General features: G+C 40.3%; 1 gene segment (V, D, J or C); it reads right to left on the minus strand.

Annotated features, from left to right (window-relative positions):
- Positions 1–3,754: 3,754 nt before the first annotated feature.
- LOC101414898 (immunoglobulin kappa variable 3-20-like) lies at positions 3,755–4,364 on the minus strand. The segment is given in 2 exon segments: positions 3,755–4,098; positions 4,283–4,364. Coding segments are annotated over 2 exon segments (426 nt in total).
- Positions 4,365–23,211: the final 18,847 nt, after the last annotated feature.

Genomic DNA, 23,211 nt, shown 5'->3' on the forward strand with positions numbered 1-23,211 from the left:
GTATTCCTATAAAAGGGATACAGGATAATTTGGCAGACAAACATAAAAGTGCAAGAGAGAAAAGACCATAGAGTAATTTGAAGATGCTGGACTTGAAAGCTGGAGTAATGAAGTCTCAAAACAAAAATTCTGGCAGCCTGCACGGGCTGGTAGAGTTATGGAATGTATGCTCCTTAAGAGCTTCCAGAAGTGTGGCCTTACAGAATCCTTGACTGCAGCCTTGAGATACTGATTTCAATTCTCTGGCTTCCAAAAGTGTGAGTGATTTGAATCCTGCTATTGTGAGTTATCAAGTTTTTTTTTTCAATTTGTTAAAGCAGCCACAAAAAAAACCCCTAATTTAATCATTAATAATTGATGAATAATTGAGGGATTTTTAAAAGAAATATGAAAAGTCTATCAATCATTGGAAATGAGGGTTTTATATGTATCAGGTTTGGCTCATAGCCTGTTATTGTGTGTTGAGTGTGTTGATTAATTTTGCCTCAAGACATCCTCACAAAACAGGGACAAGTAGAATATACACTTTATATCTGAGAAAACCTTGACACTGAGATGTTAAGTAATTTTCTTGAGGGCACATGGGCAGAAACTGTTAAAGATGTACAAAATTTGCACATATTTATAAGTAGGATTAGAAAATTGTGGAATGGCCTTTAACAGGAAAAGAATGACAGAGCCTGATAATATTCAATCTTTTAAAATTTTTCTCTTATTTTCAAAATAAAATGGAGGACACAGCAAAGGTATTGAGGTAGTTCTATAAAATATAATCAGGGGACACTGAGCAGAATGGCCTGCCCTGACAGAGGATCCAGTAGATAAGGAGGGAGAGTGACAGACAAGACCTCCAGAGGAGATTCTGAACCTGTGATGGCCAGGATTATATCTTTATATCATATTTTGAGGACAATAGCAGGGACCAGAGGAAGGGAAGAAGGGTAAGGAGTCAAAATAGGAAAGTTTAAATAAAGGAGGCACAGGGAAGAGGTAGTTGATCCATCAGGGAATAAAACACTCTGAAATGGGCTTTCATTTAATCTTTTGGAGCATGAAAGTAGCCATCAGAAGAATCTAAAATTAGTCTGCCAGGTGGTAAAAGACATGTGGTGCAGTCAACCCAAAGTCAGGCTGATGGCCAGCTAAGGAGCATGTGAAGGAGATCAAAGATGATTGAGCCTAGAACACACAGACCTCAGGGGACCTGCCAGATAACTATAGACCAAGAGAAGGCCCTGATGAGTCAGTCAGGCCTCCATATGAACAGACTGCACAGCTCACCAAAAACTCACCAGCTAACTCTTTATGATACTGGTTTTGGGCATGCTATCTTACATGACATTAGCTAACTGATATATTTTCATCTTTTAAATTGCTATTCATTCTAAACCACAGTCTCCTCCCCAGACCTAATTTATTTTTTAACCTAGCACTAAAAAATGTCATAGTGTAAATTTTTCATATGTGTTTTTTTCTCATTAACTACAATGATATGAGAGACCTTTGCAAAGGACAGAGGAATTATTTAATAAATGTTTATTGTGTAAAGGAATGACATGGATTCAATGCCGAAAATACCTCTCATTACTAAGAGTAAAGAGCAGTTATGTGTGTCACAGAGTTTGGTGTATTCTCCTCTGGTTTAATGAGAAATTTGGTGAAACTAAATTTCATCCACCAAAATATTTACGAAGAAATTTCAGAAATAATACTAGAATATTCAGAACATTTCCACTATGCTCTGAATTTTTCAGCACACTGAAAAATAATGTGTTAATTACAGTTTATCCAGGGAAGCAGATTTGAATCAACTGGTAGATTGTCTGCCTACCACTTAGGAGGTGCAGGGTTCAAACCCAGGGTCTCCTGGCCCATGGGGTAAGCTGGCCCATGCGCAGTGCTGATGCACACAAGGAATGTCATGCCACTCCAGGTTATCCCCCATGTAGGGGAGCCCAAACACAAGGAGTGTGCCCCATAAGGAGAGCCGCCCTGTGCAAAAAAAGAACAGCCTGCCCAGGAGTAGCACCACACACACGGAGAGCTGACACAGCAAGATGATGCAACAAAAAGAGACAGATCCCTGGTGCTGCTGATAATACAAGCAGACACAGAAGAATACACAGCAAATGGATGCAGGGAGCAGACAACAGAGCGGGGCGGGGGGGGGAGTGAGCAGTGAAAGGAGAGAAATAAATAAAATAAATAAATGAATAAGTAAATAAAGGGTATCTAAAGTGCTCAGGTTACAGCAGTTTTAAGAACCACGAATTCCTTCAGTGCCAAAGGATTGTAAGAAAGAAAGTTGATGATTGGTGGAAGAGTTCAGGGGGAAAACTCTCACACATTTCTAGAAGGGTAAAGCTGAAGAATTAGAGAGTTGCCAGGAAAAAATGAAAATAGCTGAAAGAGATGCAAAAAAGGAAAAGGGCTTTATAAAAAGAGGCAGACTTTCAGTTATTCTATAAATATTTGGATAAAGACTGTTCTAGTTAGCCAGACTGAAATGGGTTGGCTTCCACAAGAGGTATTTATTAACTTACAAGCTTACAATTTTGAGGCTGAGAAAAGTGTCTACACCAAGGCATCATCAGGCAATGCTTTCTTCCCAAAGACCAGCTGCCAGTGATGCTCGAATTCTCTGTCACATGGCAAGACACATGGTGGCATCTGCTTGTTACTTCTGTAACTTCCAGGTTTCACTGCTTCAGATTCTTGCTGCCATGGCTTTCTCCTTCTTTGTTTAAATCTCATTCTCTTATTAAAGACTCAAGTAAAGGGACTGAGACTCACAGTGATCCAGGCATAAACTGAAGTAACCTCCTCAAAGTGTTCCACCTACAATAGGTTACATCCACAGAATGGATTCACCTTAAGATCCTCCTTTTCTGAGGTCCACACTGCTTCACACCATCAAACATACATATATTCTGTTTGAATTTATTTTTTTTTCTTTTTTAAACAGATGGAACATACAACGTTAGGTAATATTGTAAAGAATAAAATTATATATGTGTCCTTTCAAATATATCGGAATAAGATGAAGTAAACAAAGACCTCATAACAATACAGAACACATTTAATTTTTGGCAAGTTTTATGGTTCAACGATTTTATAAGAGAACTATAGAAATGGTGTGACAATTGCAGGAATATGAAGCTCACTGGAAAATTTTATATCCAAACTGAAATCAACATATTTCATTGGCTGAGCATCATCCCTTATAACCTAAGCAGTCTTCAATGAGTATAGTATATTAAGGCACCCACAATTACTATTTGATGGTGATAAGAAATGAAAATAGTTATCTAAATTTTTTAAAAAAAGGTAGAGTAACAAATGTAATCATCTTTTGTGACACTGGAAAGAAAGGCTTAGATGACAATGGGACCAGGGAAGGAAAGAGTAAGGGAGGAAAATGACCTTCCACAGGGGAAGTTTTGAATATGAAGGATCAAGGATTTAATCTTGGAAAGGACCAGTTGTAGGAGGATGATGGGGGAGAAAAAAGAAAATGATGAAAATTTAAACATTAAGGAGATAAAAGGAATAGAGAATCAATCCATCAGGGCATAAAGTTTAAAAGACCCTAGCCTAGAGGGTCAATTCACCCTGACATTTGATCTGGCCAAGGGAAAAAAAGATTTCTATGGTACAGTCCCCTATAGGACATGGTTTCTCAGACAGATGGAGGAAGTAAACATATTCAAGTCTATTTGAGGAGGAAGCAGCTGGTGCTGCAAGACTCACTGCCCTACAGCCCTGGGGAGGAGGTTTGTGTTCGAGGCTGAAGCACTGTGGGAGGAGAGCTGTTATACTGCTGACAGTAATAATCTCCCAGATCTTCAGGCTGGAATCTGCTGATGGTGAGAGTGAAATCTGTCCCAGACCCACTGCCACTGAATCGATCAGGGACCCCAGATGGCCGATTGGATGCACCATAGATGAGCAGTTTAAGAGCCTGTCCTGGTTTCTGCTGGTACCAGTTTAAGTAGTTGTAAACACTCTGACTGGCCTTGCACTTGAGGGTGACGGTCTCTCCTGCAGATGCAGCCACAGAGCCTGGAGACTGGGTCATCACGAGGTCCCCACTGACACCTGCAACCAGAAAAGAACATAGATCATACATTCAATCACACATGTATAAAATATGTATCTAAATGTGGGTTTTCTTATTTAGCATATATATTCAAATCTGTTTTAGATGAAATGGTTTGCTCACTCTGCATGTTAAAAAAAATTCTCCAGCTTTATAAAGATACTACTCTTCTAAACCTCTCACCTGAGGTCCAGAGTACTAGCAGGATGAGCAGTTGGGAATGTGACATCATCTTGCTCACCCGACTGATGTACTCAGGTCCCATCTCCAGGGAAACTGCATTAATAGAGCTCTGAGCAGACAACCAAGTCCCCGAGGAGCATATGCAAATCTATAGAGAGTATAAAGGCAAATGTACCTGTGCAGTGAGTTATGAAGATAAATTATGGATGGAGATAAAAATATCATGACCACAGGAAATGTAACTACACACCTGCAAAAGGCAAGAAATCAACTTAGCACCACAACTTTCAACAATATTCAGCACAATTCGGATAATGAAATATTTTATATGCAATTGTACTCTTTCAAATCAACTGCACCCATCTTGAAAACAAAAGAAATTTATAAGAAAACATGCATTTGTAAGTGTAATATCAGAACTTAATTATATGTTATAAATATGGTACCAAAGCCTACTTGGAATATACTCATATCATTGGATAGATTAAGATGTAGTACACGTATTGTGTATCTAACTCAGTCTATTCTAAATTTTAATATTCCAAAGGAACCTCACTTAATATATCCAAAGCAAGTCTTCTGTATTGCCCTTAATACAATATTACTCCCAGAAAGAAGTCATCAAATATTTACAAGTCACCCTTAGGACTATCATTTAAGTCGACCACTTTCTAAAATCACTAATGAAGTCATTAGCAGACTTGAAGTGTAACACCTCCACCTAGTGGTCATACGTAAAATGGCTTCAGCTCCCAAGATCTGATAGAGCATTTCTTCATTTATTCCTGCACAAAACTAATGCTACTTTCAGAATAATGCAAATAACAATATCATGAACACGTCTAGGCATAGGATCTTAAACTATTAACAAGGAGAACGATTCGTTTTACTGGGAGGTTACACAGTAAACAAGTAACATTTCTGCAGCCATTACTAACCTGCTTCTTTGAGATTTCCTCCTCTGTTACTCAGGAAAGGTAGGGCACTGTGAACCTGGTCCATTTCAGGATCAACCCTCTGCACGAACAGTCAGAGGTAAGAGAAAATTTAGGACCCTTTAACAATTATATGGTTAAAAAAATTCTTCCAATATCATGATTATAACTTTTTCTGCAGACTTTTTCCAAAGCTTCTGAGGTTTTCCATGATGTGGAATGTCCTAAGGCATGTATTGTTCTAATTCTAATTAATAAGTTCATTTTCTGTAGTTTGTCTCCTTTTGAGCACTTTACCTTAGGAGAGGGTCCCCTCCCAGCATTCAGGAATGGTGCTGCAGATGCCCACATCATCAGGGAGGGCGTTCCTTCTCATCTACAATCCACCCTGTTCTTGGTCCCCCATGTATTTGTGTTTAGACAATGTTAATATTTAATTCAGGTTTGTTCTTTACACCCATGTATTTTTTCCTCCTCATACATGAAGTTGCATTTAATATACATTCTTAAGTTTACTTATTTTGCTTGAATTTCTACTACTTAATTTACAGGTTTCCTGCATCACTGCAATATAATTTCCTTCACATTCTTACACGCAAAAATTCACATTCTTACATTCAAAAATTTAAAGTCATCATGGATGACAGGATGATAAACAAGGATGTGTCATGCAGGGTAACTGGCCCAGAGGGGTCCACCTAAAATGTGGAGTAAGGAAACATTGTCTTCAAGCAGGGGACAGTTGGGCTAATGCGTGAATGGAGGAGGGGGCTTTCCTTCAAAGCCCAGGGAAGAGCACTTCAGAAAATGAACAGGATTGGGAAAAGATCGTCCTGGTTATTTAAAAAAGACTAACGATACAGAGTGTGAAAGCAGAATGGGCCTGATCGAAGGGGAACATTAATTCGATGAAAGTTTGAGGCTTAGGTTATGTACTATGAGAATCCATGGAACAAGAGTTCGAATTAATTTTTCATTTTAGCAGGTACTTCTGGGTCATTTTACAAGCAATATCACTCTGAAGATGCAGACACAGTGGAAGCCACTAATGTTTCAGTGCAGCTGGGATACTAGGTTTACTATCATCTCCTTCCCTGAAGTCATATAATGATTTTAAGAAGTGAAATTTTCCTAATGCTTTCCCAATGCCAAATATCCAATTTAAGCCCAATCAGTCTTTGGGAAATGATTTAAAAAGAACACTTTGTTTTAATTAGAGTTCTAAAAAAGCCTGGGGACTCCTTCCCACAGTATATACACACCTTCTCTCAATTGCTGAAACATTATTCAGGTGCTGCTGTGAAGGGATTTTGCAAATATCCTTAAAGCTGTTGACTTTAAGAAGGGGGGTCCAATTAAATCTTGCTCTGCTGGTCAGAGAGAAAGAAACCAGAGAAATTCATAAATAATTAGTATTTGAAATAAAAGAATACATCCGAAGTTGGTTGTGGAGTTCCAGGAGACCATGTGGCAAGGAGTCTGGGCAGGCTTTAGGAGGAGAGAGCTGACAGCCAGCAAGGACATGGGACCTTAGCACTGCCACCTGAGGAACTGATTCTGCCAAACCCCATGAGCTTGGAAGAGAACTCTGTGCTCTGCACAGAACGCAGCCCTATTTAACCATGGAGGAACGTCAGAAGAAAATCATCAACATTGGACCCAGTCTCCTCATCTACAAAACTCTGACCTAATCAATTGCTAATTAGTTATGAAATGAGAAAAAAGTGATATACATATGTGTGTGTGCATATATGTGTTAAATTGAACCACATGCTAGAAGGGAAGTCATAAATCCTGATACAAGAGTTATCATCCCATTGAGCTCATAGCTGAATGGTGTTGACACATGTCTCTTCTCAGGAAATGTGCTGTGCTTTATGCCCCTTTCACCCACAGATGATTTACTGATGTGTTACCACATCCACAGGGTCAGAGCTGAATACCGTGCTATGAAAACACAGGTAAGAACAGAACCAGCTTTGGAGGTGGTCAGGATCTCTCCCCTCTGTGTCCATGGCCATGTTCTCTAACAAATGAAGAAATTCTAGACAGCACTGTTGGTAAGAGCACAGTGAACTGGGGACATTCCAGGTAGATCTGAACCAAGCTGCTATCTTCACATTTGCTTAAGACTCCAGACTATTTCAGATTTCTAAATGTGGATGACTCATTCCTTCTACATGGGTCAAAATGGGAATACTGTATTTTGTCTTGATCTAAGCAGTAAACTGACTTATGCTTCCATTTATTGAGAATTTACAATTCTATGTGTTTTATTTACTTTTGTATACTCCTGTTTTTCAAATGACCAACAAAATCTTAATTATAGATAAAATCAACGTAGCAAGTACATTTTCTTGGCATAGCTCACACTGCCCCATGAATTTACCAGGGGGCAATTTCATGTCTGCTGTTGTTGCAGACATGAAATCAGGCTGATTGTAATAGGAGGCAAGATTCATATGCAGCCAGATCTAACATACTTCAGGTTCTGAAACAATTCTACATTATCTATGGAATGCTGACTAGGGTAAGTATAGCTACAGGGCCCCAGTGAATGTGTTCAATTCATTGGGGCATGAATGGATGAAAGTAATGTGTTATCAAATTCTTAATATGAAGGCAAAATTAATCCTTAAACTTGAAATGAAAGAATACATCCGAAGTAGGTTGCAGAGATATGAGACCATGTGGCAAGGAAATTGGGCAGGCTCTAGGAGATGAGAGCTGTTAGACAACAAGGAATGGCATCTCAGCACTGCCACCTAAGGAACTGATTCTGTCAAACCCCATGGGCATGGAAGAGAATTCTGTGCTCTGGACAGAAGGCAGCCCAATTGACCATGATTTTCATCTTGTAGGAATCAGAAAAGAGAACCACCCACATTATACCCAGAAAGCTGGTCTACAAATCCCTGACCTAATAAATTGCTACGTAGTTATGAAATGAGAGAAAAATGAAATATATACTATATATGTATATACATATCAAAATGAACCATGTGCTGAAAAGGAAGTCCTAAATCCAGACAGAATTATCCCAATTAGCTCATGGTTCAAAGACAATGACACCTGTCTCTTCTCATGCAATGTGGTGAACTTTATGCCCCTTTCACCCACAAATTATTTCCTGACATATGACCACATCAACAGGCTCATGGCTGAATATTGCTCTATGAAAATACAAGTAAGCAGAACTAGCTATGACGATGGTCAGGATCTGCTCACTCCCATTTACATGGCCATGTTCTCCGACAACTGAAGAAATTCTAGACAGGACTGTTGTAAGAGAGGGCAGTGAACTGGGACATCCCAGGTAAATCCGAACCACGCTGCTGTCCTCTCCTTTCTTTAACCCGGAATGCTTCAGATTCTTAAATGTGGATGATGTCTTATTTATGGGACTTCATGGGAATGTTGCATTTTTTCTTGACCTAGGAAATAAAGATCTTGTTCATCCATTTCTGTTAGAAATTATAAGTGTTTGGTTTAATATTGTATACTCCTGTTGTTCAAATGACCAAAAAAAGTCATAATTAAATAAGATAAAATCAAGTTGGCAAGTATATTTGCCAGGACACCTCACAATATCCCATGATGTTACTAGGAGGTAATCAACACAAATGTACCGATTACAGATATAAAATCATGCTGAGCGATATATGAGGCCTGATTCACATGCAACCAGATCTAGCATGCTTCACGGTTCTGAAACAATTCTACATAATCTATGGAATTCTTGTTCCCCCATATTTCTACAGAGCCCCAGTGAATGTACTCAATTAGTTTGGGCATGAATGGATGAAAGTAATGTGTTAGCAGATTCTTAATATGAAGGCAAAATGAATCCTTAATCCTGAAATGATGAGATTTGTTGCCAAATGCACAGAATATTGATGTACAAAACAAAATATTACACTATTCTCTTAAAAGGTGAGCATTGCGTTAGCAGTGACCAAGACATTTTTCTGTAAAAGGTACATGATATTTCTACAAATTCATGTAAACCAAATGCATGCAGTATCTTTGATTGGATTATGGAAGAGGAACACAATAGGAGTAAAAAATTAGTTACATCTGAAAGAAGTCTGGAGTATGGTTATTAATACTGTACTAATGTAATACACTTAGTCAAATGTATGATGACTATGTAAGATATTAATTTTAAGGGGAAGTGGGTGAAAGTATACAGAAATTCTCTGGACAACTTCTGCAAATTTTCTATGAATCTAAAATTATTCAAAAATAAAAATTTATTTAATAAAACACATGGACAGACATCTTAGTATAACTGAATGAAACTGTATTTGACCAAGTGAGGTCTGCCAAAGATGAGGTCATGTAACATAATCCTATTCTAAAGCCAGACCCCATCAGGAGTGACAAGAAAACTCTTTCTCCAATTAGTCAGCATCTGACTTTGCAGGTGAGAGCTGCACAACTTGCAAAATTGCTTCTTTAACACCTGATATTCCTCACCTCTTTGGACCCTTTGGTCCAAACAAACCTACTTTAGAGCAGACTCTTCAATCATGGTAGGTGCCCTACAGGGTTTTCCAAGGGGTTTTCCCAGGGCCAAGAATAGATTTAATGGAATATATTTCTAGATCTATGTATTCTGCTCAAATTCCTTCTTAAAGTGGATCTTTCCAAGAAGAATCAAGTTGTGCTGCTGATTATCCTTTCCCACCACATGTGCAAAACCACCCTTAACTGCTTTACTAAGATAAGTGAACACTCAATCAACTTACTGTAGGCATATTCACAGGATACAAAACCTGTGCAACAAGAAATGCTGGAGGAAGCAGCCTTGGCCCAGTGCTTATGGCATCCGTCTACCACATGGGAGGTCCGCGGTTCAAACCCCGGGCCTCCTTGACCCGTGTGGAGCTGGCCCATGCGCAGGGCTGATGCACGCAAGGAGTGCGCCCATGAGAAGAGCCGCCCAGCGTGAAAGAAAGTGCAGCCTGCCCAGGAATGGTGCCACCCACACTTCCAGTGCAGCTGATGACAACAGAAGCGGACAAAGAAACAAGAGACAACCGGGGGAGGGGGGGATTAAATAAATAAAATAAAATAAATGCTGGATTTTTAGAGATCCACGTGGGTCAAATGAATGACTCTAGAAACTGGCAATCATCTTGTGGTGGCAAATATTTCACACTAAGTGAAATGAAGGAAGATTTCATTGAATTGTCATGTCAAATATTCCAGTTTACAATCATGCAATTTCAAAATCATTATTTGAATACATTGTTCATTTTTTCTCATAGATTTTAATAACAACCTGACTAAAAACTTTGCATTTAGTAATTGCAACTGGCTAAGTACTGCAAGATCAACTTTTCCCACTTCCTTGAATAATGGGATTAAAGTTTTCCAACTAATTTGGAATATAATTTGAAGAAACTTTATAAGATTTCTTTACAAAATGATCATAAACATAGAAGACACCTTGATTACATTATGTACTTCTAACAAAGGCTCAACATTTCTGAAAATTAACCTATAATTAGGAGCAAAGAGAGAAGGTGTGGAATGTATTATTTTGTGCTTATCCAATATCAAAATCGTCAAAGTCCCTGTTCAATTACTCTGTGTCGGCATGTGTATGCACGGGTGTATAGACCTGTGTGGTTAAACATATATATATTTATAATATATATGGATCATAATATTTATATATATATAAACCTTTGTAAATTTTGATCACCACAGTTTCTCTTTGAGTTACTAGAATAGCACAGGCTGGTTGCATCAGAAAGTATGAAGTTTTTCAAGATTTTCAACCCTAAGAGTGAGCGCTAAGAATGTCACCTTCATCTTTCCTGGTTCATTGCAGGAACATCTCTCACCAACGCTGTGGAGCAGCACTGCTGACCTTAGCCTCACAAATGGAACTATTGCCTGGGTTTTGTGGCCAGAGATACATCAATAAATGAGAAGCTGAAAAACATCTAGGTTCTGTTCTACTCTGTTCCCATGCCAGATTTTTTACAAACCTGAAGTTTTCCTAGTACATGATCCTCCTATTTAGGTTCTTCCATAATCTTAATGGGATATAATATAAATGTTGTAAGCAACACATGTCTCTCTACCTAGCTCTGCTAGAGATTGTATTTTTGCTTGATTACTTTATTTATTCATGGGTCAGACAACATCTCTGGATCAGTCTTCTCTCATTAGCTCAGATAAGTAAGACATTGATCAAATCATTCCGTCTCAGGAGAGCCAATCCATAAACTTCCATGGCCCCAATTTTTCAATTCCTCCTTGTTTCATGCATTTGATCATGTGCCTTTACAATTTTTCCTGCAAAGAGGTCCAGGCCACTTGCTTTCCTCTTGAATGTGAGCTTTTCCTGTGAATTCCATTGATCAGCATAATGCAGCCATAGGAAAATGTTTTGATTCTATATTTTCAGGAAACAAAGAAATGCTGCAAGATGACAACATCCCAGAAGTTCAGGCTCCTGCTCTACTGGGTTTCAGGTGAGAGAAGATGTGCAAACTTGAAGGTGGTATTTTTTCTCAAAAGTGATCTTCCTATTTAGATGTAAAATACACCATATTAAAACAGGATATGAAATAAATATTGCAATCACCTGTAAAGGTAAATACCAATATAAAATAAAGAAAATTTGCATTTTTGCTCATGCAAGAAGGTATTTTCCTCTCCTCCCTTTATTTAGATCATTTAGTTTAGAAAATTCTGATTACATAGGAATTCTCTGTCCACATCAGAGGTATGTACATTTTTTTAAAAGATAAATAAGTGCTTAGCATAATGATCTATTTTCTTTCATAGGCACTACCTATGTACTCAAGAGATTCTTGACACTTTATTTGAATATGTAATAGGACTCACCAGGATGGGAGTTTAATATTTTCTTTTTTATTTTGTGGGTCCTCACCCAATAAGATGATACCCTAGGAGAAGATGAGCACATTCAAGCCCTTAATATTAATGTGAAACTATGAATTTTATTCTTGAAAAGCTGAAACATGAGGGTTCCAAGGGGAGAGGGAGAGAAGAATATGTGGAACATAGAGCATATTTATATCATTTGAATTGTTCTGCATTATTTTTCAGTGTTGGATACATTATAATACATATGTCAAGCCCTATAAAATACTGTGATGCAAACTGTAAACATAATGCAAACTATTGACCATGGATAGTAGCAAGGTTTCAATCTCTGTTTATCAGTTGTAACAAATGGACCTTACTCATGTAAGATGTTATTAATAGGTGAAAAATGTGAAAGGAAGTTCAATGGCGTATATGAGGATCCCCTATTTTTCTATGTGACTTTTCTGTGACCCAAATCTTCTTTGAAAATAAAGTGAAAAAAAATAAGACACTGGGGGACCATAAAGAAGAAATTGTCAGTACACATAAAAGATAACAGAATCTATAGTGATGAAAGATGCAATCCAAAAAAATTGGGGTGATTTTGTTTTTGGGGAGGTTTTGGATTACAAAAGTTACACCTATGGCAGGGAAGGATCACTGGTACAGGGTTCAGTGGTGGGGCAATTTATGGGGAGGATGTACCTGGGGAATGCCTCTGTGGAATATGAATATGTTTTTGTTGTCATGGGTATTAACTCATTGGGTGAAGACCCACACTATAACTAACAAAAAGTAAATTCCCATGCTGGGGTGCCCTGCTACATTCTTTAAAAGAGTGTCAAGAAACTCTAAAGTACATAGTCAATGCCTAGCAGAAGACAGAACAATATGCCAGACCCTTGATATTAATGCTTGTATTTATGAATCTTATACTGGTAAAATTGAAATTTAGTCTAGTAATATATGCTATCTAAAAGTTACCTCCTGAATTCCTCCTTGATATTTAAATATGGCCTCTGACTAAGCCAAACTCAGCATATAAGTTCACTACCTTCTGCCTGGCATGGGACATGACTCCCAGGAATGAGCCTACCTGGTAGCAAGGGATTCTGACCAAGCTCCAACTAGGGATGCATTTGGAAAAAGATGACCAAAAAGGGGAAATAATAACAATTACATCCATCTGCCCCATGGATTCAAAGGCCCCTTTCAATCAGAGGCAGAGTGGGCATCACCATCCCAAAATCCTCAAGATAGAGGAATGAGCAAACATAAGGGAAAAATGAAGCTATGGACCAAAGAAAACTTATTGTTATTCAATTAGTGGAAAATTTTAGCACTGATATAAAGACAGTGGTCACCAGAGGGTCTGAGGAAAAGGAGAGGGAAGAACAGGCATAACACAAACTCTTTTTAGGCCATTAGAATTCTTATGCTTAATATTGTAATGATAGATACAGGCCACTATATTCTTTGTCAAAAAGCTCTTCTAGAGTTTAGGACATGAGGCAAAGGCTGAACACTTCCCAGAGGAGAGAGGGATGTAGGAGGGAAATTGTGGTGACAGAAATGAGTTGAAACCAGCTGCTACTGCTGCTGGGCCCATGCCCTACCCTAAAGACACTTTAAAACTCTCAGTCCTCTGGGTCTGAGATTACAGATGAAGAGGGTTCCAGGGATCCACTGTCCCAGGAAAGCAGAGAGAGAGGGACATGGCATATGGCTGGCTGAGCTTCTGACCCACAAATTTGGTGTGCTGTTGTTGAGAAATAAAAAATGTAACCTAGCAGAAAACTACCTTATGTGCCACTATTGTCCCCCCTTTTGTAAATCAGCACATGAGAGCATGGCCTTGCAGGAGACTATCTAATGAGCCACTCTTGTAAACCACTTCTGTAAATCAGCCTGCAAGAGCATGGTCTTGCAGGAGACTATCTAACAAACACTCCTACTCCTCACTTCTATAAATCTGCCCGTGAGAGCAAGACCTTGCAAAAGACTATCTAATGAACCCCTTCTGCTCTCTATTTCTGTAACTCCACTTGCAAAATTTTGCTGAATAACGTGTTAGCCAATGAGAGAGAGTCATGCCAGTCCCACATAAATCTTATATAATCCTATGAAAACTGAAAAATGGGGCTCAGAATTTGGAGATTAACTCTCCTCTGGGCCCACATGGTATAAATCTGTTCCTCTGCCTCGCTGAGTGCTGCCTTGGGTTTGTTCTGAAGTGCAGAACTGCAGGGTTTGTTGCAACAGTTGGTTCCCTGGCTTGGAAACCCAACCAAGCAAGACCTTTGAGCCTATGGTTTGGGACTGGCAGGTGCAGCTGACAGAGATCTCCACACAAATGAGGTGGTACCACCTGTCCACTTGCTGGAGCCTGCTTCAGGGAAAGGATCCCTGTGGGCCATGTCCTCTGACCCAGCCTGACTCCGTAGTGAGGTGGATTGAACAAACATAAGAAGATGCCAGAATGGTGAGACCCTAGGTTTCTGAGTTCCAGTCAAGCATGTCTCCAGATGGAAGGGGAGACTGATCACCTCCCAAAATCTTGAAACTCAGGATTCCAGGATATGACAGTCCCTTTGGTGGGACTGTGTAACCCCTGAGTGATTGAGTGAATGGATGGGGACTGCAGATCTTGACTCTTCTGATAGGGTCTTTGGATCCATGGTCTGTGCTTCAGAGACTGAGCGGGCCACAAGCTGCTCTCCATGGCTACCTTATATGGCATAAATGCTAATCCAGACTCTACACAGATGCCTTAGCTAAAACAAGCCTAAGTTCTGTGAGGGACATGGACAGGCAGGCATCTGAATGGCCCCATGAGAAACTCCCCTCCTTTGTCCTGTAACACAGGTTCAGGGATGGGATCATCACAATCAAACTCACAGCCTTAGATTGTATGTTAAAAAAACCTCAAGAAGGGCTTTTCCAGGGATTATAGTGTCTGTGTATTCAGCAGAACTCTCCAGACACTGTGTGAATTGCAGTGGCCTAAATTTAGTGTTAACTGGCCCTCAGAGGGAAGCCTGGAGATAGCCAAGTTTTGTGAAGTTTGTCAAGAAATCACTTGGACCTCTAACCACACTCATCAGTTTCCTTACATCAATTCCTAGTTAGAAATCTCCCAAACCCTGCCCTCTTGGTTTTGATTGTGTGTTGGAAGGAAGGGTAAGAGTAGGATCTTCGTTACTCAAATGGGAAGACCTCAAAAAAACTATTATTTTACAAAGATCTCCAGAGGAAGATTACACCTGCCATATGTTCCAGTGATTCTGGGACATCTCCCTGCCCTGGAGCCTTCACAAGCAGATTTCCCAGAGATTTCTCCACCTTCAGTCTCCCTGGGCCTTTAACTCCCCCCTGAAGGGGATCCTGAAACCCCTTTGGCAAGAAGACTTCTATCAGGACAGCCCACACTTCAGATGTCCCTCCATGAACCACAGGGTCCAACCCAGATCAGTGTAGATGGGACAGTCCAACACAGGGGGCCAATCATGTTTTATCAGGCTTTCATAACTACAAACCTCTTAAACTGGAAGCACCACACCCCTTCATATTCAGAAAAGCCTCAGGCTCTTATTGACCTCATGGAGTCCATTTTTGAAATGCACCACCACACTTGAGAGGATGGCTGCCAACTCCTCCTAAGTCTGTTCAAAATGGAAGAGAAATGCCAGATCCTCACAGAAGCCAGAAAGTGGTTATGAGAACAGGCTCACACAGGTGTCTTGGAGCCAGAGGAATGAGCCCAAGAGGTGGCACTGGAAGCTCAACCAGCCTGGGATTTTAGCACAGATCAGGGGTGGGCTACCCTTCAGTGGTATTGAGAAGGCCATCTGAGAGGGGTATGGGAAGGAGCGAGGTGGACCACAAATATGTAAAAAATGGCCTCCATCACTCAAAACCTGAAAAACCTCCAAGAGATTTTTATGAATGACTCTGCAAGGACTTCAGGATCTACACCCCCTTCAACCTAGAGATCCCAGAGAGCCAGAGAATGGTCAACAATACTTTCATCAACTCGGATGCACCAGATATCAAACAGAAACTTCAGAACCTACATGGGTTCACAGGGATGAACATTTTCCAGCTCCTTGATATTGCAATGTATTCATCAATTGGAAAGAAACTGCTGAAAGGAAAGTGAAAAAGTGAATGAAACAGAAGTTCTCCATGTTAGCAGCAGCCCTAGGGAATCCAGACCCAAGCAATCAAGGAAAGCCACCAAAAAAGGGGGGAATACTTCACCCTGGAACCTTCCACTGCTACCAGTAAAAAGTCTGATAGGATATCAACCCGTCCAAGTCTTGTGAGCCATAACCAATGCTACCATCACCCTGCACCTGGTCTTTCTGAACCTAAACCCCGTAATGGGGAAGTTACCACCTGGGCCACCTGGTTTACTTGTCTGAACTTAATGGACACTTTTTTCTGCCTGCAGGTAGCTCCCAAGAGCCAGACCCTATTTGCTTCTGAATGAGAGAATTCCAAAACTCATCAAAAGACTCATGTAACTTAGACTGAACTCCTGCAGGGCTACAAAAACTTCCCCATGCTCTTCGGAGAAGCCCTGCTGGCAGATTTCACCTCCTACACATGGGAGGACTTAAAATGTACTCTTCTTCAGTATGTACATAACCTCCTACTGGCTAGCAAAATGGAAGAAAATTGCTGAGCCCTTCCACAACTTTTAATGCAACCTGGCTATAAAGTGTCTTCAAAAAAGCTCAGATTGGCCAGTGGCAACTTGGGTATCTAGGGTTCATCATCTCAAAAGGGCATTGAACATTTGGACCAGAATGAAAGGAGGTAATTTGTACTATCCCAACACTACCACTAAAAGAAAGCCTGTGAATTTCTGGGGATAGCACGATTCTGTCACATCTGGATCCCTGGTTTTGTGGCTATGGCTAAACCCCTTTATGAAGTCCTCAAGAGCCTGGTAAAAGAAAAACTCAACTGTTGTATAACCCAACATAAAGCCTTCAAAGAAATTTAAAAACTGTCCAAGAGACCCCTGCCCTAGGACTTCCAGATGTATCTCAAGACTTTAACATGTTTGTGTGTGAGAAAAACAAGGTGGACCTAGGGGTCTTCACTCAAACAGTCTGCCCCTGGCAGAGAACTATTGCCTATCTATCAAAACAGTTAAATCCTGTACCTGCCAGTGGCCTCCCTGCCAGAGGGCTTTAGCAGCAACAGTAGTCCTTTTCAAAGAAGCCAACAATCTCACCCTTGGGGAAACTGTTCATGTCATGGTACCACATGCTGTTACCACTTTAATTAACTCACACGGTCACCATTGGCTATCCAACCCCAGGCTTGCTCATTACCAAGGCCAGCTTTGTGAAAACCCCAGAATAACAGTACAAACCATGTGCACCCTGAATCCTGCCACTTTCATGCCAACTGAAAAAGGAACTCCTGAACGTGACTGCACAGAAGTAACCGGAGAGCTGTATGTGAGTTGCCCTGATCTCCAGGACTAGACACTTCCTTGCCCAGATCAAACTCAATTCACAGATCAAACTCAATTCACAGACAGCAGCAGTTTTATCAGAGATGGAGAGAGGCTTGCTAGATACACAGTAACCATGGCTCAACAAGTAATAGAAGCAACTCCCCTGTCCAAAGGGTGGTCTACATAACAAGCAGAATTCTGGGCACTAATTCAAGCTCTACAACTGGCTGCCAGGCGAACAATAAACATTTACACTGATTCTAAATATCCATTCACTATTTTACATATCCATGGAGCATTTTATAATTAGAGGGGAGACCAAATTGCAAGGGGGAAAGAAATAAAAAATAAAGACAAAATCCTTCAACTACTGGAGGCAGTCCAGAACCAAGCAGGGACACTGTCATCCAGTGTGGGGGACAACAAAAGGGAACAGATGCAGTTCCCAAAGGAAATATGCTGGCCAATGAAGTGGATTGACAGGCAGCCAAGAAAGCCCCCAAACTGCAGGTCATACTGCCAGAACTTCACCTGTCCCTTCTAAGGCAAAACACTGTGAAATTAAACTATACCTGGGAAGAACAAGAGGGGCAAAGGGAGGGGGCACGAGATCCTGGAGGGAAACTGGCTACTCCCAGATAGCTGAGTCTTCATACCAAATGATTCCACCTACACCCTTGTTCAACAATACCACCTGCTCACCCACCTGGGAAAGACTGCTTTAGGAGCCCTACTTGGGAAATATTACTACATTGCCTGGATGACCTCACTCTGCACCACTGCTAGCAGCCAATGCCAGATTTGTGCTAAAACAGACCCCTCCCAAGGTCCCCAGGCCCCAGCCAGCAACCAACAGACAGGAACTGCCCTTTTTGAAGATTTTAAAATGGACTTTACAGAAATAAAAACAAGCTGAGGGTATAAGTACTTACTAGTAATAATGTGCACCTTCTAGGCCTGGATGAAAGCCTTTCCCACCCACAATGAAAAGGCAAGAGTAGTAACTAAAGCTTTGCTATGAGAAATAGTTCCAGAATAGTTCCAGCACAGAATACATATCCGTAGGCAGCAGCAATGACCCAGGCTTTGTTGCAGCCATCGTCCAAGAGTTTGCAAAGTTGTTTGAAAATTCAGGGGAAACTCCACACAGCATACAGGTCCCAGAGCCCAGGGAAAGTAAAACACATAAAACAAGCTCTCAAAACCACCCTAGCAAAGTTCTATTAAGGAACTGGCCTCCCGTGGGTAGATCTTCTCCCATTAAGCCTCCTTAGAGTCTAGATGCACCCCTGGGCATGAGGCTATTCACCTTTTGAAATCCTGTTTAGATAACCACCCCCAATTATTCAAACCTTTATGGAAAATCTCAGATTCCTTGGAGAAACTGGCTGAAGTTCCACCCTCCAGCAGTTAAAATAACACTAGCCCAAATACACAAAACTGTCCTGTCTCAGGATTCCATCCCCTTAGGCCAACCAGTACACCTGCACTTATCTGGAGACCTAGTTTGACTAAAAACACAAGAAAAAAGGGCCCCTCCAGCCCACCTGGAAGGGCCCACATACTGTTAACCTTGTAACCCCCACTGCTCTCAAAGTTTCAGGTATAGTTCCTCAGATTCATGATACCAGAATTAAGAGAGCACACTCCAATGAAAAACAAAATGACTAGATAACCCACCCTGTTCTTGACTGTCCCTTAAAAATCCAACTTGCCTGGAGCCACGGAGAATCACCAACACTTGACTAGATGAACTCCAGTTCCCTGTGGTTCCTGCTGCACTTCAGACTGCTCAGCTTACTGTTTGGTACTGAATGATCAACTACATCTTCCAGAGACTGGAGGGTAGTTAAAAGGATATTAATTTAAATAATGTACTTGTGCCTTGTAAAATGCTTTGATGCCTTAAGTTGTTTTCCCACTTAGCATGGGTGATGTCCTATAAAAATTATAAGAGCATCAAAGGGGGCAAATGGTGAGAAAAAAAAATCATAGCCTTGCAGAAAACTATCTAATGACTCACTCCTGCAACCAACTTCTGTAAATCAACCCACAAGAGTATGGCATTGCAAGACTACCTAATGAACCCCTCCTGCTTCTGCTTCTGTAACTCTGCTTGGAAAATTTCTCCTAGCAATGCATTAGCCAATGAGCCAGAGCCATGCTAGTCCCACAGAAAAACCTATATAAAACTATGAAAACTGAAAAATGGGGCTCAGAATTTCAAGACTAACTCTCCTCTAGGTCTGCGTGTAATAAATCTGTTCCTATGCCATTCCAAGTACCATTTGGGTTTTACTGCCACTCAGAACTCCTGGGTTTGCTGTGACACTGTGACCCAGGAATCCTTCCAGGCCAGGTGAAGTTGCACCATTGTTTGCTTTGGAGCAGACAAGGGACTAAATATGTATGACCCTCCTAATCTCCTAAAGAGCCACTGGTGGTTGAGGTCTCAGAGGAGAGTGGCAATGTTTCAGATCTTAGAAAAGGAAGGGGCTGCCAGAGAGAGCTGGGGAAATGTCTCAGAGAAAGTTTGAATTACAAGTCTCATAGCTTCCAGACAGGAAGCTCTGTCACATTGATCCAAGTCTGTGTTGCAACAAGTACACTCCAACGAGGCATTGAACCAAGAACTGCCAGAGAGCGCCATCTTCTGGCAGACCAAGGAATTGCACTCAAGAAAATTAAAATAAGTACAAGAGGCTTTTTCTGGCCTCTTCAGCCTCTTTTCCCAAGGTCCTAAGAATCAAATCCACAACCAATTTCTAGTCCAGTGCCCTGCTTTGATCAACCAGCAGGACAATCCTAGCAATCCACATGAGCCAAGAATCAAGAGCAGTGATAGCACACAGCCTTCTGCAATTAAATACCTACAAATGAGAAAGAAATTGAGCATCTGAGAAAACTACATCCTAATCAGATGCCTAACATATGCAAAAAATATGAGCCATACTAAGAAAATAGAAGGGCACAAGGAAAAGAATATATTAAAGCCCCAGAAGAGGTGCAAAATTTGAGAGAATTAATCAGTGAGATGCACACAAATTTCCAAAATCAAATTAATGAGTTGAAAGACAATATGGTTAAAGAGATAAATGACATGAAGAAGACATCAAACAAACACAAAGAAGAAATTGAAATCCTGAACATAAAAGTAACAGAGCTCATAGGAAGGAAAGACAAAGTAGGTGAGATCAAAAACATATTTGACTGCCAAAGTAAATATTGTCTCAAGCAGCAGGGCTCTTGGGGGCTCTGGAGGCATCCAGACACTATAGGCAGGGCAGACAGCTCAGGAGTTTGGTGCCCTGCCAGTGGGCACTACTTTGGAATTTACCCTCCCCAGTGTGATAGAGTTGGACTCAGTTTTGCTTTCCCTACACATGTCTTCTGCACCTCTATTTGAACCTATATTTAGTACTAGAGTTGATGGTTGTGTGTCCAAGATACTTAAACCTTTGGGCTGTCCATATGCCAGTTGGGCCCTGAATCTCAACAGACTTGAAACATCTACTCTCTAGTTCATTGGACTCATCTGGGACAGCTAACAAGAGATAATAACTGACAGGCACCATCTCAAGGAACAGAGAGAGTCTGCAACTGCAAGCAGGAATGTCCTATCCATCTGTCCCATGGTATCTAGGCCCTCTTTCAATTGGAGGTGGAGCAGGCATCACCATTACAGAGTCCTCAGGGTTGAGGAATGGATGATGGACTAGAGTAGAGTTATAGTTGTTCTACTGTAGTCTTGTTGTGATCCTAGTAATGGAAGAACTTTTTATCTTGGATGTGGAGGCAGTGGCTACTGGAGGTACTGAGGGGAGATAGAAGGAAAAGGGGGTATAGTTTGGGGACATTTTTGCACGTGGGAGTTGTCCTGAATGATGTTGCAATGACAGATATAGGCCATTGTATATTTTGTAATAACTTGCAAAAACGTGCAGGAGAGAGTGTAAACTACAATGCAAACTATACTCATTGCTTAGTGGCGATGCTTCAAGATGTGTTCATCAATTGTGGCAAATGTACCACACTAATCAAGGATGCTGTTGATGTGGGAAAATATGGGACGGCTAGGGAGCAGGACATATGGGAATCTCCTATTTTTTGTGTAACATTTATGTAATCTAACTTTCTTTTAAAAATAAAAAAGTATATTAAATTAAAAAAAAAACATATTTGAGGCATACAACAACAGACTCAAAATGAAATAAGAAGGAGTAAGTGATACCAAAGACAGGACAGCTAAAATTGAAGAGAGAAAAGAATGGAAAAAAATTGAGCAGGGGCTCAGAGAGTTGAATGACAGCACAAAATGCTACAACATATGTGTCATGGGAATCCAGAGGAAAAGATAAGGGAAAAGGGACAGAAAGAATATTTGAGGAAATAATAGCTAAATATTTCCAGACTCTCATAAAAGAAATGAACTCATATGTCCAAAAAGCACACCATACCCCAATCAGAATAAACCCAAATAGACTTATTACAAAACATATACTACTCAAAATGTTAAATGTCAATGATAAAGAGAAAATTCTAGAGGAGCAGGGGAGAAGCAAACCATCATGTACAAGGCATGTCCAGTAAGACATAACAAAGATTTCTCTTCAGAAACCATGGAGGCAAGAAGAGAGCAGTATGATACAATTAGGACACTGAAAGAAAGAAAATGCCAGCTGAGAATTCTTTATCCAATAAAATAGTCCTTCAAATATGAAGGTGAGTATAAAATATTCACAATGAAACAGAAACTAAGAGAGTTTGTCAAAAAGAATCCACATGTGCAGGAAATAATAAAGGAAGCCTTAAAACATGATAAAAAAGACAGGAAAGACAGACTTGGGGGAGAGTATAGAAGAAAGAATAGCAGAAAGGATAACCAAAAGAGTAAAAAGACAGACAAAATAAGATATGACATATGAAAACCAAAGAATTAAATGGAGGAAGTAAATAATGCATTTACAGTAATATAATTGAATGTGAATGGATTAAACTTCCCAGTCAAATGATACAGGCTGACAGAATGGATAAAAAAGCATGAGCCATCCATATGCTCATATGCTGCTCACCTTAGACCCAGGGATACAAACCAGCTGGAAGTGCAAGGTTGGAAAAAGAGACTCCATGCAAACAGTAACCAGATAGAGCAGGGGCAGCTATACCATTATCAGACAACAAAAAACTTTATTTTTTTAATATTTTGTCTTTATTTTTTAATATTATGTTAAAAAAAATATGAGGTCCCCATATATCCTCCACCTCCCTCACACCCCCCCTTCCCGCATAACAACAACCTCCTCCATCCTCATGACATATTCATTGCATTTGGTGAATACACCTCTGAGCACCCCTGCACCTCATGGTCAATGGTCCACATCATAGCAAACACTCTCCCACAGTCCACCCAAGTTATGAGACACAGAATGTCATTATATATTAAGAAAAGTTACAATAATACAGGAAGATATAATAGTCATAAATATCTATGCCACAAAAAACATGAGACAAACTCCAGGAAACCTGAAGGGAGAAATAGATATCTCTACAATAATCATTGGAGACTCCAAACACCACTCACATCGTTAGTCAGAACAACTGGACAGAAGATCAACAAGAAAACAGAGAATTTGAACAATGCAATAAAAACTTAGACATAACAGACATAT

This window comes from Dasypus novemcinctus, chromosome 17 (genome assembly GCF_030445035.2).
Source record: "Dasypus novemcinctus isolate mDasNov1 chromosome 17, mDasNov1.1.hap2, whole genome shotgun sequence".
Taxonomy (NCBI): domain Eukaryota; kingdom Metazoa; phylum Chordata; class Mammalia; order Cingulata; family Dasypodidae; genus Dasypus; species Dasypus novemcinctus.